The 24491-nt window shown below is 37.7% G+C and overlaps 1 protein-coding gene and 1 long non-coding RNA gene across 2 annotated transcripts; both read right to left on the reverse strand.

The window, feature by feature from the left end:
* Window positions 1-6215: 6215 nt before the first annotated feature.
* LOC140236129 (uncharacterized) lies at window positions 6216-8424 on the reverse strand. Its single transcript, XR_011901754.1, has 3 exons — window positions 8340-8424; window positions 6372-6715; window positions 6216-6325 (listed from the first exon to the last, which is right to left on the reverse strand). It is a non-coding gene; the product is annotated as an uncharacterized lncRNA (long non-coding RNA).
* Window positions 8425-9146: 722 nt separating this feature from the next.
* On the reverse strand, window positions 9147-17991 carry LOC140235923 (retinol dehydrogenase 10-like). The gene is made up of 4 exons (XM_072315916.1): window positions 17775-17991; window positions 17110-17218; window positions 10790-10922; window positions 9147-9407 (listed from the first exon to the last, which is right to left on the reverse strand). The coding sequence occupies exons 1-4, from the start codon at window positions 17989-17991 to the stop codon at window positions 9147-9149; spliced, it is 720 nt and encodes a 239-aa protein (XP_072172017.1).
* Window positions 17992-24491: the final 6500 nt, after the last annotated feature.

Consider the following 24491-nt stretch of genomic DNA (forward strand, 5'->3'; position numbering starts at 1 on the left):
CTTTTTGATGAACATATGAGATATGAATGTGTTATCTAACATTCTCATTCATCCTTGAAAGACAAAGTTGTAGTGAAGCTTGTTAAAGGAAAAATCAGATAGATTATATGATATTAATGGTTGAATAAAAATCGACAAATCTATACTAATATCAGCTAGTTTCAACTCTGATAGATGCATTAAACTGTGCAATACATTTTAAGTGGTGTTTGATTTTTTTTTTGGTCGAAATCGATGGCATCAGGTTGTTCTTTGTCACATTTTCGAGGGTTCATTAATAAAAATATAATTTGACTAAAAGAAAGGCGGCAGGTTACTTCATTATTGGTTCATTATTTTGGAGATTTGCGTGATGGAAGGATGTAACTTTTCCTACTGTTAAGAGACAGCCTTTTCAGCTTTCAGCTGATGCATGCAATATCATGTTTGGAATGATTATAGGACATGCGCTCTGGCCGGAAAGCCCCACACTGGAGCAGCATTTGCATTCTACACTGACAGGGAAATCTTGACGCGAGACTTATTTATTATTATCATGTCATTAGCACCCTGCCAAAACACAGGACCGACTTTGACACTTTGTGTTTACCTTTTACTGTCTATATCCATGACTTCCGACAACTAAACACGTACTTTCAGGCTCATATAATAATGGCATCAGAAACCGTCCACAATCACGATCAAAACAGCGTGAATTTCACAAGGTTAATCGTTCCTTCGTTAGATAACTGGAACTGTACATTTGTTGGAAAAGTAATTTCCAATAAATTAATCAAAAGTCAGGATGAATGTATTTTCCTATGAGCGATCAACAACATTATTATAATACACTGCAAATTCCAATTTCGGATCAAGTTAACAACATAAAGACATGTTAATCATGAAGATAATTCACATTAATCTGTCCGTCGTTTTATGTGAGAGAATTCTAGACATTATGTATTGTTCTTATCCATTATGGCAACGATTAAAATACCTGAAGTATAAAACAAAATATGATAACACATAATATCCTGCTTGAATATACAAAAATTAAAAAAAAGAAATAGAGAGGTAGAATATATCTTAATCAACGTAAAAAATGCAAAAGAGAAATACCATTTAACTTACTCGGGGCATAGAAATTCTTCCTCAAGCACTATCAAATTAGAACAAGGAATCAGATGATGCTAACAAATTAGTGGTTGCTATGATAGGAGGATTGACAGATGTGTGATAACTTGAATGTAACATGTTTGTCATGACGGCTTCCATATTATCAAACCATATCTGCGTCTGTCACTAATTAGAATTTCTTGTGCCACTGTCGTTGTTGCTTTTGTTATACTTTCTTACAACAATTGTCTTATTCCATTCAAGTGCTTCTGGTCTCTAGGCAATGGATCAGTCGAGATGGTAAAGTCATCTATTGAATGAAAAAACAAAGGTTTTAGTAAAAAGTGTGACAGGTATTAATGAATTATTTCATACACTCGGCCTCTTTTATACCCAAATTATTTGTAGATTTCGTTTTTGTTTCATTACAGGTGTGTGAATCCGTTTTAATAATCTGCCAAAAAATGTGAAAACTACTTCAACTTGCAGCAACACTTCTTTGAATACTATCACACTATTTATTTATTTTTTCTATCAGATATTTCTAGTCAAATTGCCAAAATTTTCTCACTGTGAAAAAAAAAAACCTTGAAAAAGAAAAGTTCAGGTGAGAGAAATAGCTTTACTGAAATAACATCGTCTGGTATCTTTCCTATATATTCTCCTACGCTACACTATGCTATACCTCTATCATACTACGCTATAAAACTACACTATACTATACTATATTATATCCTCTCATCTGATTGGTTAAAAGCGGAGTCATGAAAATAGCTGTGCCCCATTTTTGATCTACTGTGCCCGGCACCGGGGCACAGTACATCAACTGTGTCCTGTAAATAGGTTTGGAGACAGTCGCGACCCCGTACACATAGATCGCTCATGATGTACGCACCAATGATACGACCGCCGCGCATTCGATCAGCGTGCTGTAAAAGAGACTAGCGGTCACTGTGCCCTGTAAATACGTTTGGAGACAGTCGCAACCCCGTACACTGTATATACCTATGTACACATTCATGTACGCACCAATGATACGACCGCCGCGCTGTCGATCAGCATTGATTATGAGTGCTGTAAAAGAGACTAGAATCTATATTTTCGGTATCTATATTTCGGAATCTATATTTTCGGTATATAAAACAAATAATGACTGCTTGATATTCGGGACACAGTTAAAATTATGTAGGCCTTCGGTGATGTGAAAACCAAAACCATGCCCTCAGCTTCGCTTCGGGCATAGTTACGGTTTTCACATCACCTTGGGCCCATAATTTTAACTGTGCCCCTCATAGCAGTCATCATTTGTATACTATACTATACTATACTATACTATACTATACTATACTATACTATACTATACTATACTATAGGATACTCTATACTATAGTACTGGGTGTTAATACTTAGTTGTTCGAAAACTGTTATATTATAGATAACACTGCCATTAATGTATGTATGATAGCTGAATTGTGTACATTTTAGTTGGACATGATTTGAATATGAAAGCATAAATTCGTTTTCATGGAATTAATAATTAATTTTAAAATCAAGACCCAGATTTCGGTCATATTTGAACCCTCAGTGCAAAATTTAACTTTTCACAGGAACAAAGATTTGTATGTGAGTGTTATTTGTTTTCAATGACCCTGGACAGTAGACATGAATTCCATGAGGAATACCACCTTTTCGGAGCTCTGCTGAATAGGCTCCTGGTCTCTTGCCCCAAGGCTTATTGATGTCTTATCAATAATTCATGATGGATTTCCCTGGACACTGTTAGTCTGAATTCATGATAAAGAGTGAAAATGCATGCACACGAAAAAAGTAAGCATATGTTCTGTGCTTGATTACACTATATTCAGGGCTCGACACTAACGGTGGCCCGGTGGCCCGGAGCCACCAAAAACCACGTCGGGCCACCAAAATTTCAGAAATTAAGAATTTGGTGGCCTGATCGGGCCACCAAAAAAGGTCGGATGTTTGCCTTTGGGCCACCAAAAATAAAAGTTAGTCTGGAGCCCTGCTATATTTCAGGATCAATAAAAACTAGGTGTAATGGTGGAATTTCACATGAATATAAGAGCACTCAAACCATGGCCATTCAGGACCATTGCCTGAGTGTTAATCACAGACTCTTATACCCATGACAACTGTGCAAACTTAAAGTTTTGTAAAGAGGGTTAAAAACAGAGCGAAATCTTAACCCTCACATAGAAATAAATCTTGAATTGTAATAATGAAACTCAACTGAATTATGCTTTCGTATTTAAATGACCTCCGATGAAATTGCACAGTATTAGAGTATCGTTCCATTTATCACTGCCAGTGTTAGAAATTTCGAACTTTAAGGATCAAAAGTGGGAAATGTCGTTTATGTAACACACTGTATAATATATAATTGTTATACTTAACTATACTGACTCAGTAATTCTATGCGAGTCTGTTTCGCTTAATATGGAAAAGACAAATAAAAATGATATGAACTTCCATACAAGAGGTCAAGTTTCAAGTTAAGAAAAGTGATTCATAATGTTTGAGAGAATAAGTCAATGTGTAGTTTTGTTAATGTTGTCAGCTTTCTTTCTTTACTGATCACAAAACTCAAAGCAATACTAAAATGGATCCGGTGTCACTAAAGCTGCTTCAAAAGTTATTATTTTTTTACCATGTTTCTTGGATGTCGTTATGACAACTATGTTTTTGTTGCTGATTTTTTGCATTAACCGCCGACCTGAAAGGCGCCAGTCATTTCTCATTAGCACTTCATGAGCGCATGAAGTTGCCAAGAAGTTTCTCGGTGTAATGCCATTAGAACGTGTAACTTTATTGGTAACGTACAGCAAAGTGTTTGTACTTGTTTACCTCCGAATGGCGTAAAGATTTCTCATAGTTGAACTCCACTGTTTCCTCAACGTGATTGTAGTTTTGCGGACAAGACCAACACTGTGATTTCCAAAAATTCCTGTAGAAAGCAAAACTTGTTAGTTTTTTCATTCATTATCATCATTACTGTTAACACATGTTTGCGTCCCGTTGCAACCATGATACGAGTTTACCATGTTTTGCTTTCAAAGCCGATCCGATGGTAGCCAGGAATTTATAAAAACTTCATGAGCACGTGATTTTGATTGAGTGAAACGCTCCCTCACTTTGCATGTCTTTACGTGTAACCTTCTAGGTAAAGTACATTAGAAAACCTGAATATAAAAACGACCCACGTTCAAATTTGGCCATAGTCTTTGGAGACCTTTGATTAGTAGTTTTGCGGACAAGACCAACACCATAATTTCTATTGACATTTCGATTTGCATTATGGTCTCCTTGACCACGACAGCCCCGTTTGCCAGAAACACGGCTAAGATGCCCCTGCACGCCGTCTGTCTGACTGAATTACACACACATGTTTCACTTTCTCTCCAAATCACTTGCACGCACCTATCTGAACTGTAACTTCCGTGGTAGCCGGGATGACCTTGTAAACATATCATAGTCTCAAAAATTGATTCATTCATTCCTTCATTCATTTTATTTAGTCACTGTACTGAAATCAGCTACGACTGTTTTTCAGTTGGCCCGTCCAATCAAAGCAAGTACATAACATAATATATCATCTATAGATAACAAATAAACTTACATATCAACAACTAACAAATTATATATCATAGACAAGGCACAAAATAGAAGAGACAGAATATAAAATCACAAAAAAATACATTTTCATTAAAACTTCACTCTTTATGTGCCGAGCTGTTCCTATATTCTGCTAAAAGGCACATGAAACTGCCCAAACTGATATGAAATCGCCGAATGCCATAGCACAATGAAAGCGCTTGTTGCAATTCCATTCTGTTACATGAACCTTCGCATTTTATGTGGCGACTGACTATGAAGCGATGTTTCCTCCTGGGTTTGCTAGCCGAGTAAATTTTTGGTTTCTGTCACAGCTTTGTGAGTAATTGTCATGTCTGTACAATGATGCAGTTACTGGTCTTTTGAAAGAAAAGTACTTATAAATTTGTCATACCATCTATAGTTTGTTCTGTTATTTTTAGAGAAAAGAAGAGAGAGAAAAAAGGGGCCCTATAAAACAAATTATTTGCCGAAGACAACACTGACATAAAATCACACATAATATACATCTTAAAGATATCACACGGATATTAGATATAGGGGCCTAACATATAATGTCTCCAGGAGGGAGCTCATATCGGAAGTCTCCAAAGGGAGCTCTTTCAAAAATATCCCCACAAAGGAGCTTATGAGAATTTTAATTATTACAGTAATGTTATTGAGTACCAAGAAATAATAACCATCACTCAGAAAAAAAAGTTCATAATAAAGAATAAGGTGTCAAAACCTATGCTGAAAAAAAAATCAGAATGTTTCCACAAACATGACTACGTTGCTGTCACCTTCATTTTCCTCCATTTCTTGATCAAAATGTGATGAGTTTTTTTTTTTTTCAAGATATTTGTCAGATTTGCATGGTGATTTGAACAGAAAGCCAAAAGCCAAAAGCCAAAAGCCAACTTCTATTGTTTACAGATTAGGTCAGGAGACAATGGTAGATGGTCAAGTCAATACTGCTCTCTGATTGTTCAATTTCCCGATGATGCCATTGTAGTAGTACCTTTTGAAAACTAAGTGATTTTTTAATGTGATTTTTAAACGCTTTCTGGTTGGAAATTCAGTTCTTTGTTAGTATAAGTGTAAAGAGGTCCTAAAAATGAGTACATAAAGTAAATTTTCATTAAAAATGGATGTAGTACCTGTTGCAACTGAGCTCTTCATTTTATTCTCACCTATGGTTTAGCTAGATATGAAGTTTAATTTTGTATTCTGATACTAGTGATAGCGAGGTTTAGTTTTATCTTGGGTCAAGCCACCATGGTGCCCCCAGTGGAAGAAGAAACTCGGCCACACAGCCACATGAGGGTGACTTTCCTGGACTGGTATTGTTTAACCGGTTTTTTGTGTTCTTTTTTTATATATCGGATAAGTGCATGCTGTATTTTTTTTTTTTTTTTTTTGCGACGACTCGTAAGGCACTCTACAATTAGTATACGGTTGCCTTGCTCGTGTGTACGTGCACATCACTGGATACAGTACTCATTACACGGTATTAGCTTAGCGATATTCCTGTAGTTATATACCTCATAAGTGAGATTTTTATCACTGATTGGTGAAAAGCATATCATGTGACAAGGTGCAGCTCCGTCTATCTTGCCTCAGGGTTTTCAGGTCGAGTGATAGTAAGGCAAAAGTGTTATGACGTCATGGCCCCGTCTCCTCTAGCGGGCTGACGATTGGCGTGCCAAGCGATGACGTCATTCCCGTCAACCCCGCCCGCACTCAATCTAGGAGGACGTGAAATCACCTGAACACGTGCTCTTGGTTCTGGCGTTGGACATGCTGGAGAATTTGGAACTAGTTCCTTAAAATTACGTCATCACGTCGACGTCCTCGTCCATAACGTGAAATCGAAAAGTCTCTATTTATACCCTCCTCATCCTGCTATACTCTTAGTCATTCTTTGTGTGGCTTGGATGCCTTCTGAGACGAGACTTGAATGTTAATGAATTCCATCACTGCCATGCGAGCTTCGTAGGGAAGAAGTCTGTAAGGAGAAAAAAAATGACGAAATTGCTATCGCTATCATGGAAAATGACCTAATGATGATTATGAAGTATTAATGATGCCTACTAACGTTACAAATGACGGTGGTAATGATGAGAAAAGTGATGATTACTGTGATACTGGCCTTCTTTCTTCTGGCATTACTCTCCAGGTGCCCATTACACATCTCAAGGGATACGGAGAACGGGCATTTTCCTCTATCGGTCCTCGCCTATGGAACTCCCTCCACTCTTTTCTACGTGAAATTGACTCATCATCATCATAATTATGACAATCACGATGATAATAATAACCATAATAACTTGATGATAACAATGTCTTTAATGTCATATCAGTAATACAATAATAATTATGTTCCTTTCACATCAAATATATTTATAAAAATGTAGATACAAATGAACGAAACACTGCATAAATAATTGAATACATTAATAACTAAGAAAAATAAATATTTCCACGAGCCTGAATACTGGCCTCCATGCAATGCTTAAGGAAAGTGAATAACTGCATCGAGTGTAATAATTCCTCTCTTTTTTCAATAAAAAAACCCAAAATTTTCTTCTTGCAAACTTGTACATTATCACACGTGCCTTCACAGAGCAGATAATATGTAATATGTATCAGCATTCCATACAATTGTATATATCACTTTCTTGTCGCTTTCAACGCTCTACACTTCTAATTATGGCTAATAGTCTCTGTTGGTTTGATCTTGAATGTATCGATTGATCTAGGCTTTTGTTTTTAGTTGTCTCGTCTCTTTACTTGTATTTCTGCTTCTTCCCTTTCCCCTCTTCCACTTCTTTTTTTCATCCCGCACACTTGTAGTTAAGTTTTCACCTTTTTTTTTTCCTCCTGTGAGGTGCCAACGTTGTACAAGCATAGTCTTTTGAGTGGGTACCTCCACTTTTTTTTTTCGCAGAATGTATGAATATGTTTGTATGAAAAATGCCTAATTTTGTAATGATTATTGACAAATGTTATTCTTTGCTATCTATGTATCATTCCTTCAAACGCATGTCGAATCTATATTTTTGTACATTCTGTTGAAAGAAGTGAAAATAAAACCTTTGAATTGAATTGAATTGAAAATAACTAACGGTCTCTTTGATTGCTCTGGTTGCAAAATATGATCAGGCTTTTCGAAGATAAAGTTTACTGCTGTTGGTGGAGAAACAGAAAGAAGAAGATGACATCATGCAATTGGACTCCAAGGAACTTTCCAAGGAATTGTTGTGTTGCATGGGTATAACGAGGCAAATGACAGACAAGAAGAATTGAATGTCTGTCAGTTGACTAACAGCCCTATATATACTTGTGGAAAGCTCTTGTTCTTGTGCGCAAAATGCCACACTACGCTGTTCAACTAGCTGCCCCTGTATTCTGGCTTTGGTATAATATATGTTTTGATTTTCATACATGAATATGGCAGCTAAGACTGCCAATGTGAAACGGTCATTGACAAGAGCTGAATTATTTATCCTTTCGTGTGATTTTTTTTAGAATAAATTGCAGCTACTGCTTTTTCAACTGTGAAAGGGTCCGTCAGTCACATGACCAGTCTTTGTCCCTTCACGTGACCAACGGCCCGCGATGATACATACCCTCTCCCCAAGGAGACGTAACGGTAGATTCGAGGGAAGTAGACGAAGCGGGCCTCTCTCAGAACCTGGTCGACGATAAAATCTGCTGCCTCATGAACACTGCTCCACCCAAGGAATCTGATTGATTGACAATTTGATGTCAGAATACATATTTCTGGAGTGGACATGGTAACTGGTTTTCAAAAAACCAATTTTCTTTATGTAGGCCTCACCATTATACTCCTAATCAAGAAGTTGTTTAAAAACAACAACAAGAAAGAAAAGTGTGGATTAGGATTAATTTTCAGAATAATTTTTCCTGCTCTATTTCGCATTTTTTGCAGTTGATGTATATGTTTTTCACATGGGGACTCCCAAATCACATCTGTATAATCTATTATGCGGAAGAATAACATTGCGGTATATAAATTAAACAAAAAAACAACAACAACAACAACAAATGTCTCAAGCGATGAAGGAAGGAAATCATACGGTCTACTTTTTCACACAGAAATTTACATGCACGTCTCATTTGAGTTCGTCATCGATGTAAAGTCCTAGGTATTACAAACTTTTCACCTGATTAATTTCGTGAGCTTTTATACTCAAATACAATCTGTTGTATCTTTTCAACATACGTTTATTACCAATAAGCATACTTTCAGATTTGTCATAATTAACTCTCAATCTGTTCTTACGCATGCAACTAAGACAAGTAATTCCTCATTCAAAGTTGTCTGTAGGTACTGTAAGTGTTTGTGGATCTTTGTGGAAAAAAAAATAGAAACTGATTATTGCACTTCCCTACTCGAATCGTAAGCCATAAAACTACGTCACGAACCTTTGCTCTATAGAATGTATCAAACCCGTATCCATGGTGTGTGGGCAAACAAGGGTCTGTTTGATGCCAGACTTCTTGTACACATCCCTCAGCTCACGCTCCAACGACTCGTCGAACCCGAAGACGGCAAACTTGGAGGCGCAGTAATCGGTCTCTCGGTGCATCCCACTCTCGCCACCCGTGGAACATGTGGTGACGATGTGACCGCTGTCCGCCTCCAACATGGCCGGCAGAAAAGCTCGCACCATCTAACGAAGAGGGTTTTTGATAGAATTATGACCGCTTACGCCTTTACATTTTAACGCCTTAACAAATTTTGTTCACAGAAAACCCATAAATGGCAAGTGATTAACGTGACACACAGAGGGTTAAACTATGGCAGATAATACCTTAGGCGTTGTTGTTGTTGTTGTTGTTGTTGATTTGTTCTTTTTACTTTTTAAACTAGCTGTTTGCTCGTTCTTTTTTTTTCTGTTTGCATATCCTCGGCATCTCTTCCATATCAGATTGTGGAAATAAATGAAGTAAAATCGTTGTTTTGGAGGGTTTTTTTTTTTCTCACAAATAGGTATGACCCTTAGTCCTAAGTGAAACCCACTGTTATTCAATTAGAATCAAGACAGGATTAAAAAAACCATGAATACATTCATCAATTCAATTCGGTTAATAGACTACGCAATGTAATTAAGCAATCTGGATTTGGTGACCACGTTTAATTTTTCTTTTCCCCCTTTTTTAATGAACATTGTATATCGTAATTTGTGGAAACCATAATTATGCAAGCTTCGCTGTTTAGTGCCCCCTTCTCCATCATTCCACAATTTATCACTAAAATACCTACTTCTGCAATCCCCGTCAAAAGTATAATGCACTCTCTTTTACTATTAATGTTGATATTTCGTCACTTTTCATTCGCATTGTGTGTATGTGTTTAATTATTCTATTCAATTCAACTTTATTTTTCATTTCCAAAAATGCTTAGTTGCCAAAAAAGAAATGCAAAAAAAAAAAAGATTTTATGCTGAGGAGGAGAAAATAAAATACACTTGAATTTAAACTTAAATATGGTATACCTTAGTATATATTATAACTCATATCTTACAACAATGAAGTTGTCTACAAGTCAATAGTTGGTCTGCTTCATAATCCAGAGGTTTTGGGCTTGAGTTCCACATGGGGATGAGCTCGTGTTGTGTCTATTCAAGATGTATCTTTCGCTTAAAACATGCAAATCACATAACAGATACTCAAAAAGGGTGCAAAATGGACTTTCTATGTGTGCGACAGTCCCAACTAATACCGCATCATGGAAAAGATCTCACTTCACTTCTCATGTAGAATATGGTGAAAATCTCGTCAGGTCATCTAGTTCACTCAAATTGAGGGGGAAACGGTGGATAAAGCATATTTGTTCTTTCTCTTGTTGTGAATGTTATCTAAAGTTTGCACTGTACCACTTTATGTCGCTTAGTGGTATTTTATCTCGTTGAAATGAATAAGACAAAAAAAACAAACAAACAAATCCCTTTAGTTATAACCCCATGTAGGTGACACGAAAAAGCTAGTGGATATTATACAACCTAAAGAAAAACATCATACGAGAACAAAAAGGATAATCCTATATTCTCACCCAAAACTGAGAAATTGTATTGACGTTCATTGTTCTCTCGATCTCCTTCTCCGTTAGCTCCAGGATAGTCTCGCCCACCAAGACCCCAGCGTTGTTGATGAGCATGTACACCTGCCCAACTTCATTCTGCACCCTACAGAAAAAGATAAGTAAATTATAACTCGGTGCACATCTCCAGTTTTCTTCCCTTCTAATATTTTCTGTCTTGCATGTGGTATTTCAGTTGTTTTGGTCGTTTTGACTTGCATCTCACATTTGAACGCCGCACATCGTAAAAGCTTTCTACATTAAAGTTGGGTCTCTACAAAGTTCATTTCAATGTAAGTTACGTAAATCTGGTCAGGTATGACGATGTCAAAGTTATGTGAAAAAATTGTTGATTACATATGTGAACGTGCATCACGACACGAACACAAAGTCGCAGTCCTTGATTTTGCATGAGGACCTCAAAAGGGTATAACAGGTCAACCAAGTCAATCTTGAGTTTTTCATACTTTCTGAAAGAGCTATTCTTCGTCTGCATTATTCATATGTTTCGGGACATAAAACGAACAGGAAAGTGTGTTTTCGTCAATTTTTCCACAACCGCTTTTTTGTGGAGTAGAGCGATTAATTGAGCATGCTCAATTTCAGCTTAAACTGATAATCTCTTCATTGTTGTTGCTGCGGTGGTTTACATCCTGTTTTTGTCCCTTTCATCGCACAGCCAGCACGGTTTCTAAAGATTAAGCGCTTGAATAGACCCTTTACTTCAGAGCCTCTTTTCTCAATTCACACCTTCCAGAGTGTGTACTTTTTTTTCAAATATTTAGATAGGTTAGGAGAGTCCATTTGTATTGAGTTCTACACCGTTTTAAAGCTTAGAATCTGGTTTTTCAATATCTGCTCTTAACTAAAAACCCATGTCTGGCGACTTTTTGTTGGTTTTTGTGATGCAGGGTCACATATAATAAGTAAAGGAGCACTCGAAGAGAGTAGACCCGACTGAAATATTATTTCAGGGGCAGTTTTATTCAACACGGTTCCATGACAATTGCTCCCGCGACAGTTGTTCCGATGAATTATATTATGTACGCCAAGCCAAAGATACTTTCCATATACGAAGAACCCTAACCCTAATCGTAATCCTCCCATCAAACTAAGCCTGAAACCCTATCACAACCCAATCACGAACCCTAAGTCCTTGAGGGAAAATAATAGGGAGCTGTAGATTTTGACGCGCGGACGTTTGAGACGACGCTTGCGCTGGACGTTCTCCTCTCCCCTGCGTCGTGCTGAAAAGTAGCTTTAGATTACGCTGAGACGCAACGTATAACAAATAAAATGGCGCCCCCATATGATCGGTGCATGAAGTAGTTCTCTACGTTGCAAACTGTGCGGACGTAAAAATAGCCCAGTACGCGTAGTGAAAACTTCAGGCGACGCAAGCTAAAAATAAATTGACTTGACTCGCGATTCTGCGCATGCTCAGAACATTTTTTTTTCTCTGAACGTTCCCGTCGCGAAAATCTAAAGGTCCCTAATACCATAGCAATTAACATTGTCGTGTCACTCCTCAACATAAACAAAGTGGTATAGGGACATACAGACACATTTCGGAGGCAAGTTTAGTGAAAATTCGACCTTCCATGGCTAAGTTTTAGGAAGATAATAAGCTTATTTCATATCGTTTATAGCCTTTGACATTTAATCTCACTTTGGTCAAAGACATGTCATCCTTTCTTGAGCTATGGGAAGATTAAGTTTTTCATGTCTTTATAAGCCCTCTGACTTTTGTCCTTTGACTTAATGACCCTATATTTTATTGTTTCTTTCTGACTTTATTATAAAGCACCTTGCAAGTTTGATGAGAATCCGAATATCTGTTCTTGAGTTATTTTGAGATTAAACCTATTTTGTGCTCTTTTTGACCCCACAGCCTTTGCCCTTAAATTTGACCTCATGACCCCCAAACTGAATCTTAATTTTGCATTTCATTATAAGCTTATCATGCGTGTTTTGTAGAAGTCTGGTGATCATCCATTTAAAAGATCAAGCTTATCAAGCTTATTGTATGTCTTTTATAACCTTTGGCCTTATAACCTCAAACTTTTTTCTTACTGCATTTTAAACACACCCTGAAGCTTGGTGGAAATCAGATAATCCACGCTTGAGTTACTGTAAAATCAAGCTCGTTTATGTCCTTAATGACCACATGACCTTTGTACTTTGACCTCAACCCCCCCCCCCAATTAAAAAGTATCTTTTGTACTTTCTTATAAACCCACCCTGCACATGCAGTAAGTGAAAATCTGATCATCTATGGAGTTACTGGAAGTTTAAGCTTGTTTTTAGTCTTTTTGACCCTCTGACCTTTTCCTTTTGACGTCATGACCTCAGAAGCTTATAGCAGTATCACATGACAGTATTGACAAAAGGAATTGCTAACACTTATCGGTCTATCCATATTGAGAATAAAGAATTTCGGATTGGTTATGATATAACGTCACCAACTATGTAGGCCCATGTTTAAAGGGAACGCAAACCCAAGGAGCAATGTGGATTGAGTGAAAGCAGTAACAGCAGAACACATCAGTGAAAGTTTGAGGAAAATCGGGCAATCAGGCAATCGATGCAAAAGTTATGAATTTTTAAAGTTTTGGTGTTGGAACTGCTGGGTAAGGAGACTACTAGAGGTTATGACGTATGAGTGGACTACAATATAAAGAAAAAAATAAAGGGAATTAAATAAAAATTCATTTTTTCACGAAAATTACACATTCCATCAACTTGATACTGACATATGTTAGGGGTAGCACTTATTCCCCTGCTTTCTGAAAGCGGTTAGTCAAGTACTCTTTCATTTTGCCAGAAAAGGGAATTTTTGTGGAATTCCTTTCATATTTTCTTTATATTGTTGTCCACTCATACGTCATAACCTCTAGTAGTCTCCTCATCCAGCGGTTCCAACACCAAAACTTTAACAAGTCATAACGTTTGCATCGATTGTCCGATTTTCCTCAAACTTTCACTGATGTGTTCTACTAATGTTGCTGCTTTTACTCAATCCACATTGTTCTTTGGGTTTGTGTCCCCTTTAATGCTTCGCAAAAGCTTTCCATCTAGCCCATATCCACTCGCAATGGCCTGAAAAGTGTTTGTCAGATTATTTCATTGACGACAGTGGATAGGATTATACATCTATAGGTGTTTTATAAAACAAATTGAAATTATGGTCTTTATTAATGCAGTGAAACAAGGTTGTTCAGCCTCCATACCCACTGAATAATTATGCTGTCTCTCTCGCCATGCAGCATTGTTTGTTCCGTTTTGTTCATATACCGTTTCTTCCTTTAATAGCATCACCCTCTACGTCATTACTGCGACAGCCGCGAACACGTGTACGAGAACATGTTTAGGTGTAGCCCATTTCTCTGGCGGGAACGTCAATGATTGACTTAAGTGCTAACGCGTAGACCATTATGTATATCGCGTCCTCCGCTCCGGCGAAGGGGAACAATGGCGTACCTCCGAGTCCAATTTTCCTAACGCTACTAAATGGTACACTGCAGCGCTCGAAAGCTGTTACTTTGCCAGGCGGCGAGGGCAAGCAGGGCTTGCGTCTTCGTTTTATCCCGCTTCGTGTAACAAAAGATTAAAGGGGCATCCCAGACGATTTCCATAATTCGACATCATGTAGGACACAAATAGGCAGCCCCAATTATAGATTTGTGGAATTTATTGTGGTCACTGAGCAGAGAAACCAAGAGTCACTTATTTCAGAAATGTAGCGATAATTCCATTACAATACCGCTCGCTTCACAAGTTCACCTGTGTAGAATCATGGACCTACTAACGAATGGACCAAGGAGGTTCAAGAGAATGGAGTCACAACTGTCGTATTTCCTTTGAAGTCACGTTCGATGCCGCCACTCGAAAGTATTTGTAGCATTAGTCCATGGGCCAGGCCAGATATTGGTACCATCTGAGGTGGCAAAACCTTTTTTGGTGTCATTTTGTTTGTCGGGCATAGATATGCTTATCAAGCTATGATAGCATTTCCAAATGAGTAGCTTAGTCATAATAAATGAATTTTTAACCAATTTGGTCTCGTTTTTATATCCATATACTTCTGAATCGAAACTAAACCGCTATACAAAGAAGAGCACTGCCTTCTACATGTCCTCAGGTGTTCTGTTGTAAACGCGGTGCGCTTAGTCTTTATTCAAGGCAGCGAAGGGAATATCCATAGGGTTATGATGTCCACAGCTGTCACGCGGTGCGCTTAGTCTTTATCTAGACCAATGTGCCGTTATCATATCTAAAGTTCCTCTTAAAAGGGATTATCTATACTGTTTTTATACTACCCTATCAACAAATACATCAGTTTTAAACAAAAATCACTCTGTTCATTTACAATATCATTCATTATAATGTATCGTAGTGTACCGGTACATTGTTTTTGCATTATCTTATATTGTTGGAGGGAAATAAAGCGACATTGGCGTGGTATCAGCGTTTTCACCGTAGCGTTTTCGCCGGAAAATGATAAATAATTGAAAGATACGGTAAAATTCACGAGGAATTGCTTTTGTTGTTGTTGTTGTTGTTGTTGTTGTTGTTGTTTTTAGATAAAAGGATATACACTGTATCATACGCTTTGGATATTCCCTTCGCCGTCTAGAATAAAGACTAAGCGTTGTGGACATCATAACCTTTGGATATTCCCTTCGCTGCCTTGAATAAAGACTAAGCGCACCGCGTTTTCAACAGAACACCTGTGAACATACCATAGAGCTGCATTTTACCGCTCTATGGAACATACAGAAGACAGTGCTCTTCTTTGTATAGCGGTTAGTTTCGATTCAGAAGTATAGGGATATAACAACGAGACCAAATTGGTTAAACATTCATTTACTATGACTAAGCTACTCATTTGGAAATGCTATCATAGCTTGATAACCATATCTATGCCCGACAAACAAAATGACACCAAAAAGGTTTTGCCACCTCAGATGGAACCAATATCTGGCCTGGCCCATGGACTACATACCACAACTGCACATGCATTTTTCTTTTTCCAGCTGTTATCTTCTGCGCATTAAGTTTTAATAGATTTTTCAAAGCTGCAATGTGTTTTACCCCGGCTTGCCGCCGGCGGAGATCATAAACCATCGAAGCGGGGAAGAATATTAAAATGCTTTTGTGCGCTTTTGACATAGACAGGGGCATGCATCAATCAAGGAAATGATGAATGTTCATATCTAGTAGGTCCATGGTAGAATCCATGCATGTATTTTTTTTTTTGTTTCCTTGAGGCGCAACTTATGCATTCTTATGTTGAGGCTGCCATGTCATCATCCTTGTTCGTTGCAATTTGTTATAGATTTTGAAAACATTTTTAGATTCCTCATCCCAATTACTATAAATTCTAAAACTTTGTACTCAGTATAATCAATTTATAGTTCAAATGCAAAAAATCTGAAAATCATCTTGAGGTTTCCTTTTATCGTATTTCTTCAAACACCTGCGACGATGATGAAAATCTTCCGTACTATTTAGCTTATATACATTTCTTGGAAGACGAGATGCTCAGTTCAACTCATCTCATTTCACTGAACGCAACTTTGTAATTAAATTGTTTTGTAAACATCATTGAAAACTGATTGATATAATAACACTATATTATTATACCACCTGTATGCCCTTGGATCAAATGTATTGCCAAAACACGTTAGAGCTGTACCGCATTCAACAACATGTTTCACAATATTCTTGGTTATTTATCATTTATTGGTTTGTTCTTTCTTCATATCTTTTCCAAAAGTCATTACAGAAATGTATGTAGAGTAAGCCTACATGGTATGCAATACCTCCAAGGAGAACAAAACCATTTTTTTTTTTAGACTGAACTAAATTAATTTGTTTCATTTTTTCATGAAATAGCTGTCAAAGAAAAAAGAATAGATGCAGTGGCGTATTTCATGACTTTTATTATTTAGTGAATTTGAATAATTACGCAGTACCCGCTGCTTGCTATAAGGATTAAAACCAGGACTTGCTGTGGGGCGGAAGCTTGGTGGTTTAGTGGAGATGTCGCCTGTCCGGAGATCAGGAGGTCGTAGGCTCGAATCCTCCTCGAGTACGTACCCCCATGATTTCTTTTATCATGGCTACTACTAAAACTCTGATCTCGATGTAGGTCAATTTGTCGGTCAGTTGCAATAAAAAATTTTCGACTCAAGAATTTCATGAATTTGAATTTCACTTTCATAAATTTGTCTATATTAAGTGCACAGGTATGAAATGCATCAAGAATTGAAGGACATTGAAAAATTCACCTGAGAGCCGTTGATTTAACCCCCTCCTTGTCGGAAACATCAACTTGGTAGAGGTGAACCTCCTTGTCGGGGTGGGCTTGCTTAATCAGATCTGCAGTGGCTTGATTACCTTAACCCGTCAGAAAGTTGGAAAGGTGATAAAACAGCACAAGAACAGGATTATTGTAAGGACATGAAGAAACAAAGGGATCAAAGGGATGCATTGATGAATAGGGAAAGGAGAGAACAGGAGAGTTATCATTACAGGACGGTATGATAACGATTTTGCAGTATATAATTCTGAAAGTAGATATGATATCTCAATTAAAACAATATTTTATTTTATTTTATTTTATTTTATTTCATACTGTCAATGAACAGGTCATTGAACCAAATTGAACTTCTTTTTTTTTTCTTAAACATACCATCTTGAGAATTAAGGTAATTTGTCAACAACAGAAATAAATATCTACAGCTTGTATCTAAGATTAATGAATGTCATTTTGTTATAGTATTTCATTAGGCAGAATACACCATGAGGTTGAACAACGTTTGAGCCATCTTTGGTGCATATACCACATTGTTCTTTGGGGTCACAGAATTATAGAAAAGTCCCTCAATCCAATGATTGAGATGAATTATTCAGAAGGATGTCTAGCTAAATTTGGTAATTATTATTGGCCAACCTGAATCCGAGATGTCCCAAAGCACAAGCCGGGCTCCTGCAGCGGCAAACCGTAGAGCCAGCTCCCTGCCCAGCCCGCTACCGGCTCCCGTGATCAGCACCACCTTCCCTTCGACAGAAACTTTTGGTGGCTGAACGAAGAGGCGATAAACCGCTTTCAAATTCGCCCACGTTATTTTCGCCAGCAGAATGAGCACATCACATATGTGGTGAAACATTTCGAATATATGCTGTTATCAAATGTCGAAATCTGGCACAACAGTTTCGAGCCAGGTGTACGTTAATCGACGCGTCCTGATTTAGTCCTGAAACAGGGCGGGAAACGACTCACCGCGAGGTTTTGTCTGGTTTGTGCATGCATACAATGTGTACATCTACACAGCGTACTAGCGCAATGTACATGCATAGGTAGAATACTGTAAATGTGCGATTCCCTTGAACATCGCATGTTACTAGTGCATTATGCAAGTATAGTAAGAACCCTGAACTCCCTTCCATGGAGCGGACAATTCATGAGCCAAAGTGTGCAGCGGAGCGAGACGCAATTGTGCGGACGCAGCTGCTCACAAGTGGATTCATAATAGCTGAAACCCCAGTTACTGAGATACATGCTCGAAATGTCGTCGTTTATGGTAAAGCTGAATTATTATGTGTACTTGTAGTCATTCATTATACTATAGGCTTAAGATTCACCACAACACATTGACTTGCCCTTACTTTTGGTGGCGGGACATTGACACAAAATTAATCTTTCCTTATTAACCCTTTGGCCCGAATTCACGAAGGTGGTACAAATGAAACCATGGTTTAAACCATGGACAAAAACCATGGAGTGCCAAGTGTCGCACGGAATATTTGTTTACGAAATTGGTCATTTCGTCGACAAAATGACCGTTTCGTTAACGAAATGATCATTTCGTGGACGAAATGTTCATTTAGTTACAAAATGTTGTCATTTCTTTACAAATAATCATTTCATCGACGAAATGACTGATTTCGTAACAAAATATTCCATGCGACACTTGGCGCTCCAAGGTTTTTGTCCATGGTTTAAACCATGGTTTCATTTGTACCACCTTCGTGAATTCGGGCCTTTGTGTGCCACATTAATTTCTGGACATAGATATGTGTGTGAAATGAGTGCACATTAGACTCTTTGGCACAGAAAGGAATTAAAGTGCAAGCCTGTCATCTATGTTTGGGGACCCCGGGCCATCGGGCCACCTGTAATGGCTTCTTCCTCTCCATCTGCTTCTTCTTCTTCTTCTTCTTCTTCTTCTTCTTCTTTTCTTCTTCTATGGAGTTAAGTCTGCCATATTCAATTAACTGAACGTTCAGACTGTGTGTGTTTACCGCAATTTACGCCCATTTAGTGTGTTATTTACATTACGATACAGTTTATTCACAAAATAATATTTACAAGCACACTTCCGCACATAGATAGGAAATACGAAGAACAAAGACTGGCCACTGTTATTAACTGTCATTCGGTTACGAAAAGCTCTCACAGATGACGCTGCAACAAAGTCAGAGGACAGGGAATCCCAGCTCCTGATTTTCTCGGAAAGAACGAATGACGATAAGATGCTGGTGGTTCTCGACGACTTGGTAACGTATTTGATATTATAGTTCCGTGTCGAAAGATGAATAAGATTATTGTGTATTTTTAATAACATAATGGATTACTAGCCTGCCATTCTCTCTGCACGGTTGTAGGGTGGTCCAATCAGGTTCTTGCAGCATTTTGGTGAAACTTGGTGTTTTATTGTAGCGATTCATAGAGTGAATCTCGCAGCTCCTTTGTGGACCATTTCCACTTTGGGGATGAGGTTCTTGGATGTGGGGACAAAACAGAAGAGGCATTCTCTACGGTTGGATGAACTAATGTTTTGTAAGCTGTAGCTTTAAAGAGACTGTACAGTACTCGCTGAGGTGGAGATTCATGTTTTTAACATTCCTAAGTGAGATAATGAGAAACCTCTTATGAAATATGAAAGAGCATGTAATTTTAAGAAGGATTCAATGTTTATTTGATGAAAATTGGTTTTCAAATGGCTGAGATATAAAAAAAAAGTGATAATAATGAAAGGCGACAGGCCATGCCTTTTATTAGGATCTCTTTGTTCCACTTTGTTTTTGGATATCTCAGCCATTTGAAACCGATTTTCATCAAATAAATTTTGACACCCCTTAAAATTGAATGCTCTTTGACATCTCACAGAGTAGTTTCTGAATATCTCGCAAAACGTTAAAAGCTAAATCCTCACCTCAACCAGAACTGTACACACCCTCAGACAATTTCATGTGAAGGTTGTACCTTAGAAATGCAAGGACGTTATTTGTTTGTTGACAGTATTATTAATGTATTGGGACCACTTCAAAATTGGTAGTTACACCAAAAAGGCCTACTTCATGGATTTTCCTCAAGAGGGGAGTTGCTCACCCAGTACCTCGCGTTTGTCTGTGCTGGAAACATCATCCATCTTTTTGCCCAGTTTCCAATTCTGCTGAGATCGTGTTCATTATTTTGCGTTTGGTTTTGGTTGTCGATGTTTTAGTAGGAAATTGCACTATCGGCAAATAGGCAGATCAGATGAGATGTCAGGCATATGCAAGTTTGCGTGTGTACTACGTTTATTTAATTCAATACTTATTCTAAAGTTGATTTTAAAGTGCATGACAACCAGAAAGACATTACGACACCCAATCATTAACATCTGCATTGAAGTAAGGTGTTGGGATCTGCTGGTTACAGAGTCTAGAACCTTATACAACAGTAGTAATATTGTGTGTATTTGGGGAGGGGGTATGGGGAGGGTGATACACATCATGCAGACGTAGATTTGCTTTTACTTGACAATGCATTCTCAATACGTACTTACGTTAAATAATAAACCTTTTATGCTTCAAATAGGCCTAAATAACAATGAAAGAACAACCAAATAAGCACACATTGTAAAAAAATTCTTGACCGCTGAACAATTTTATCTTTTTTTAATTTTAATTTTGGTATACATCTATAAAGGTTTAACCACAGCATATTGCACAGTAAGTCGCCTTAAATACATCGTGCAATGTCAATACGCACTTGCGTATATAGAGTGCAAAGCATTTGATGTTTCAACAGTACTAAAAAAAAAACAAACTAGAATTCCATTGAATGGAATTGCAAAGGCATTTCATTGAAGAACATCCATAGCAGTCTGTATAGGCGTACGTTCGGACATCTTACATGAATTCAGGTTGAATGATTTGACATTTTTAATTGTACAAAATAGATACACAGAGTCAAAAATATTGAAAATATTTATCTTGAATATTGCACAATGACATTGATATTAACTACAAAAACAAATAGAATATAGAGTTTGCGGTGTATACACATACGGGATAGATGAAAAAGCAGTTGTTTATGCTATAAATGTCATTCATCAATAAAAAACAAATCTGTATGATTATGCATTATATTGTTTCTCAAACATCGCTATTCTACTTCCATGGATACACATGAAATTATCATTACTTCTACATATATACTTAAAATTCTCTTTTGATTCAACCTTTTCTCATCTTCTTTTTTTTCTTTTCTCTCTCCTTCCTCCTTAGCCTCATTTACCTTCTTCCACTCTTCCACCTTCAATATGATCTTATTCCCGAAAACAATGTTCACATTTGCTTTATCGTTTATCATGTTTTACCAATATTTTCATAATAAAATTACCATTTGGGACAGAGCATCACAAAATAACCAAATAGAAATGTCGCTAAGGCGAATGGTGTGCTTCCACCACAATACATGGTTCTTCCAATAGGTCTCCACAACATCTTTACAATGAGTGACAACAGTTTCACATAATCTAAAAAATATCAGAGCGACAAGTTTGTCACAAAGTGTTGATTTTTTAAGTATTAAAGTGTTAAAATTTCACCCCTGCCTTTGATGCCTGACCTTTCACCCTTACATGACCCTAAAATTCCCAAGAGAATCACTGTCAGGCAGTACATGGATAAACATATATTAATCTTCATGATACCTTGGTCACTTCAGAGATATGGAGGTAGAACAGAGTTTAACATTTTCACTTGGCCTTTGATCCTTTAACCTTTGACCTTCTGATAAAAACCTTTCCAGTAAATCTCTATTGGGCAATGCATGTAAAGACTTAAGTGTCAGGAAATTGACACAGGCATTGCGTACATATGAGAGAAATAGTGAATTTTTGAGGAGTTGACCTTTACCACTAAACATTGACTTTTGACTCAAGACCCCAAAATTTCCAAGACAATTACTGTCAGTCGGTGCGTGCATAAGACATATACTAAGTTCCATGAAGATAGCTTGACAAATTTCCGAGAAAAAGTGAAATATTAACATAATATTCACTTGACCTTTGACCTCATAGCCTGAAACTTTCTCTAGAAAATCTTTAATTTGAAGAAAAAAAAAAACTTCAGGCATTGCACATATTATGGTGGAAATAGTGAACATTTCACCTTCGCTCTTGAATATGTGCACCCAAAAGTTGATAGGCACAACTATACGCCCACTCATACAAATGCCAAGATTCGTTGGGATACCTCAAACGGATTTTTAGTTACGCTGTGCACAAAATTGATTACGGCGATTGGACGGACGGACAACCCGAAAACATGAGGCCTCCGGCGTCATTTCGTGGCGGAGGCATAAAAAGTCGCAACCCCTGATCTCATGTCAGGACTCAAAATGGATGTAAATGGTCAACCGACTCAGTCTTTATACATTTCTTGAAAAAGCGATTCTTCTTTTACATAATTCTTAAGTTTTGGTTCATAAAGCGAATGGGAAAAACAAATTACAACGTTTATATGAGTATCTGAATATAAAAACGACCCAAGTCCATGGAAGACCATTTCGAGTAAACTTACAAAAACCAGGATTATCTTTTTTATTTGTCCAATAATGTTCTATTTAACAGTGATGGGAAGGCAACATTGTACATACAAATCAGAACATATATTATTATGACAATTAACATTTACATTAATTGTGGAGAGGCCATTTTGTGTGATGGACTTGGGTCGTTCTTTGAATCATTTTTTTTTTTAATGGACTTGGGTCGTTCTTTGATTCATATACATGCTATTCTGCTATAGAGATTAGATTACGAGAGAGGGCGCTATAATATGAATGTAAGAATGACCCAAGTCCTTCATTCTTACATTCATATAAGATTTAACTCATTCATTTCAGGCACTTCCGGGGTAATTAGGATTTATCATTTATAAACAAGATGAGTCCATGCATAAGCTACAATTTCCCATGTCAAACTGAATTTGGCCAAAAATTGGACTTGGGTCGTTCTTATATTCAGGTCTTCATAATGTTAGAGGACCCAGAACCTACAATACAGTCTAACATTCAAACTAAAATCTGAAATGTTTCCATAAAACTTAAACAAAATGGTTGGCAGAGGGTAAAAAAAAAATAGCACTTACAGGATTGAATTATAGATGAACCTTAAACCTTATTCTCCAATAGCCACGCATTATATCATTCTTGATAAATAGCCCAGTAATTTGGTTTCGATTCATCTTATGTGTACGGACAGTGTAAAGATGCAACCAGCAATCCAAGTAAAGATTATCATACGTTTGATAAAATATTCAAGTTGCAAATACGCCTAGGTAATAACCATGTGTCAAGAGATACAAGTAGTCATTTTTTTTTTCATTGATGCCCAAGATCTGTAACGAGTTCTCATAATAGGCACTCTGCACTTGCAGAGAGCACACGTTTCATTTCAACTTGAGGAAGAGGAACTTATCTGGATGCCTCTGCATCACGAGGTTGTGTAGAACCGCTGCTGCCTCCACCATGTCCCTTACAGTGTCGGGCTTTTGCTCTAGAGTTTTGAGGAGATATCTGAATAGCTGGCAAGGATCCCAAAGGCATTTTCCACCGCTCTCCTCCCCCGTGAAAGTCTGTAATTGAAGATCCTCTCTTCCCTGGTCATCCTCCTTCAGCAGTACGGCTTCATGAGGTACTTTCCGAGTGCAAAGACGCCATCACCCAGAATGAAGAAGGGCATGTCGTCTCAGATATCATTGGGCAGGCTGGGGGAGCCCTAGGACTTCTCGTTCCGAGAAGTTGAACAGCCCAGAGTTGTCAAATATCTGAGCATCTGACACGACATGTGTTATTGTGTCCTTTTCCACAAAGTTCGATACTCACAAACTTGTAATCTGCGTCTACAAGAGCGAGCAATGGTATCAAAAAGCAACCTTTGCAATTGTAGAAGAGGCTGCTAGTGTGCGGTGGCTTCTTAATTGATAGCAATGTGTTTGCCATCCAGAACCCAAACTATATTCCATCTCTGCTCAAACTGGCTAGCTGCGGCATTCCAGGCCTCAGGAGTCACGGGTGGGCTGAACCTCTCGTCTTTGTACGCTTCCAGAATCATCTTCGAGATGCTGGAAACTCTACACCTGAAGGCATACGCAATGTTGAGACCGATAGCTGTCACCTGTTACAAGGTGCCTCAGTGTCACTGCCAGCTTCAGTCCAGGTGAAACAGGTTGACTGAAAGTGATGTGTTCTCTCTCCCTCTCTATTGCTCGGGTTAACCTGTGCAAGACTTCATTGAAGACCCACAGTGTAAGCCTTGTGTAGTTTTTGGAAAGTTACTGGATCATCCAGTCTCAATTGGGTGTTTAGAAGGCTGGAGAACTGACCAAATTA

Source organism: Diadema setosum, chromosome 12 (genome assembly GCF_964275005.1).
Source record: "Diadema setosum chromosome 12, eeDiaSeto1, whole genome shotgun sequence".
Classification (NCBI taxonomy): Eukaryota; Metazoa; Echinodermata; class Echinoidea; order Diadematoida; family Diadematidae; genus Diadema; species Diadema setosum.